This window comes from Lottia gigantea (genome assembly GCF_000327385.1).
Source record: "Lottia gigantea unplaced genomic scaffold LOTGIsca_5, whole genome shotgun sequence".
NCBI lineage: Eukaryota > Metazoa > Mollusca > Gastropoda > Lottiidae > Lottia > Lottia gigantea.
In genome coordinates this window covers 1,011,451-1,012,770 of record NW_008709715.1, presented here as the reverse complement: position 1 = coordinate 1,012,770, position 1,320 = coordinate 1,011,451, and the positions used below count along the sequence as shown (strand labels likewise).

General features: G+C 29.2%; 1 protein-coding gene across 1 annotated transcript; it reads right to left on the bottom strand.

Moving 5' to 3' along the window:
* Window positions 1-724: 724 nt before the first annotated feature.
* Window positions 725-1,057, bottom strand: LOTGIDRAFT_106384 (hypothetical protein; the record flags this gene model as incomplete). Its single annotated transcript, XM_009061770.1, has 1 exon — window positions 725-1,057. A coding segment is annotated over one exon (333 nt), but the record flags the coding sequence as incomplete, so codon positions are not given.
* Between the last annotated feature and the right edge of the window lie 263 nt (window positions 1,058-1,320).

Sequence of the window (1,320 nt, the reverse complement as noted above, 5' to 3'; positions counted from 1 at the left end):
TGTATCACAGAGGTTTGTAAATGCATCGATTTGATTAGATAGTACGCTACCGAATACAGCCAATCAGTGCCCTCGACAGAAAGGTTTAAACAATTTGGCTGCGCTTGTTATCGAAGGTTATGATTGGCCGTGTTCTGTAATATAGGATATATTCCAATGATATCGCTGCTTTCACAAACTTTCGAAATTAAAACAAGGTGGCCTATGTCAATGTAATGTACCAAGTTCGTAATAGCTTGACAGTGTGATGATGTGCTTTTATATACTAGATCGTTTATCATAGACGTATTAGAATGCAATTTTTATTAGATGAAATTTGGGGTAATTGAATATCGACAATCTGTAGAAGTTCGTAATAAATAAATAAATTTTTTGCTGCCAGTAGGTGTATATGTATGTATATATCTGGTCATGTATTCTCATCTTATCTTTACGGAAGCGTATAAGGGCCATTCATGTTTTTTTTTTGAATTTTCAAGTTAGTATGTTGAATTTTCAAGTTAGTATGTTGAATTTTCAAGTTATTATCTTGAATTTTCAAGTTAGTAACTTGAATTTTTATGTTAGTAACTTGAAAATTCAACGACTTTTCAAGTTAGTATTTTGAATTTTCAAGTTAGTACGTTGAATTTTCAAGTTAGTAACTTAATGGGCAGAAAATTCAAGATACTAACTTGAAAATTCAAGTTACTAACTTGAAAATTCAACATACTAACTGGAAAATTCAAGTTACTAAATTCAACATACGAACTTGAAAATTCAACATACTAACTTGAAAATTCAACATACTAACTTGAAAATTCAACATACTAGCTTGAAAATTCAAGATACTAACTTGAAAATTCAAGTAACTAATTTGAAAATTCGAGTTGCTAACTTGAAAATTCAACATACTAACTTGAAAATTCAACGTACTAACTTGAAAATTCAAGATACTAACTTGAAAATTCAAGTAACTAATTTGAAAATTCGAGTTGCTAACTTGAAAATTCAACATACTAACTTGAAAATTCAACGTACTAACTTGAAAATTCAACATACTAACTTGAAAATTCAAAAAAAAAAAAAATAAATGAATGGCCCTAATATGCTTCCGTTTATCTTAGATCTTAAAATCATTGGATATTTTTGGACGGAAGTGGGGAAGTCCAAGTATCGCCTTAAGCCATATTATACTGGCATTGGATATTTCAAATCTAATATATTTGAAGTCTTAATGTGTTTATGGTTTCTAAAATGTATAATTTTTACAATACACATGAAATTGTAATCTGTCAACACGACTGACGAATGTGGTTTCAGATAACTTATTAAAATAAC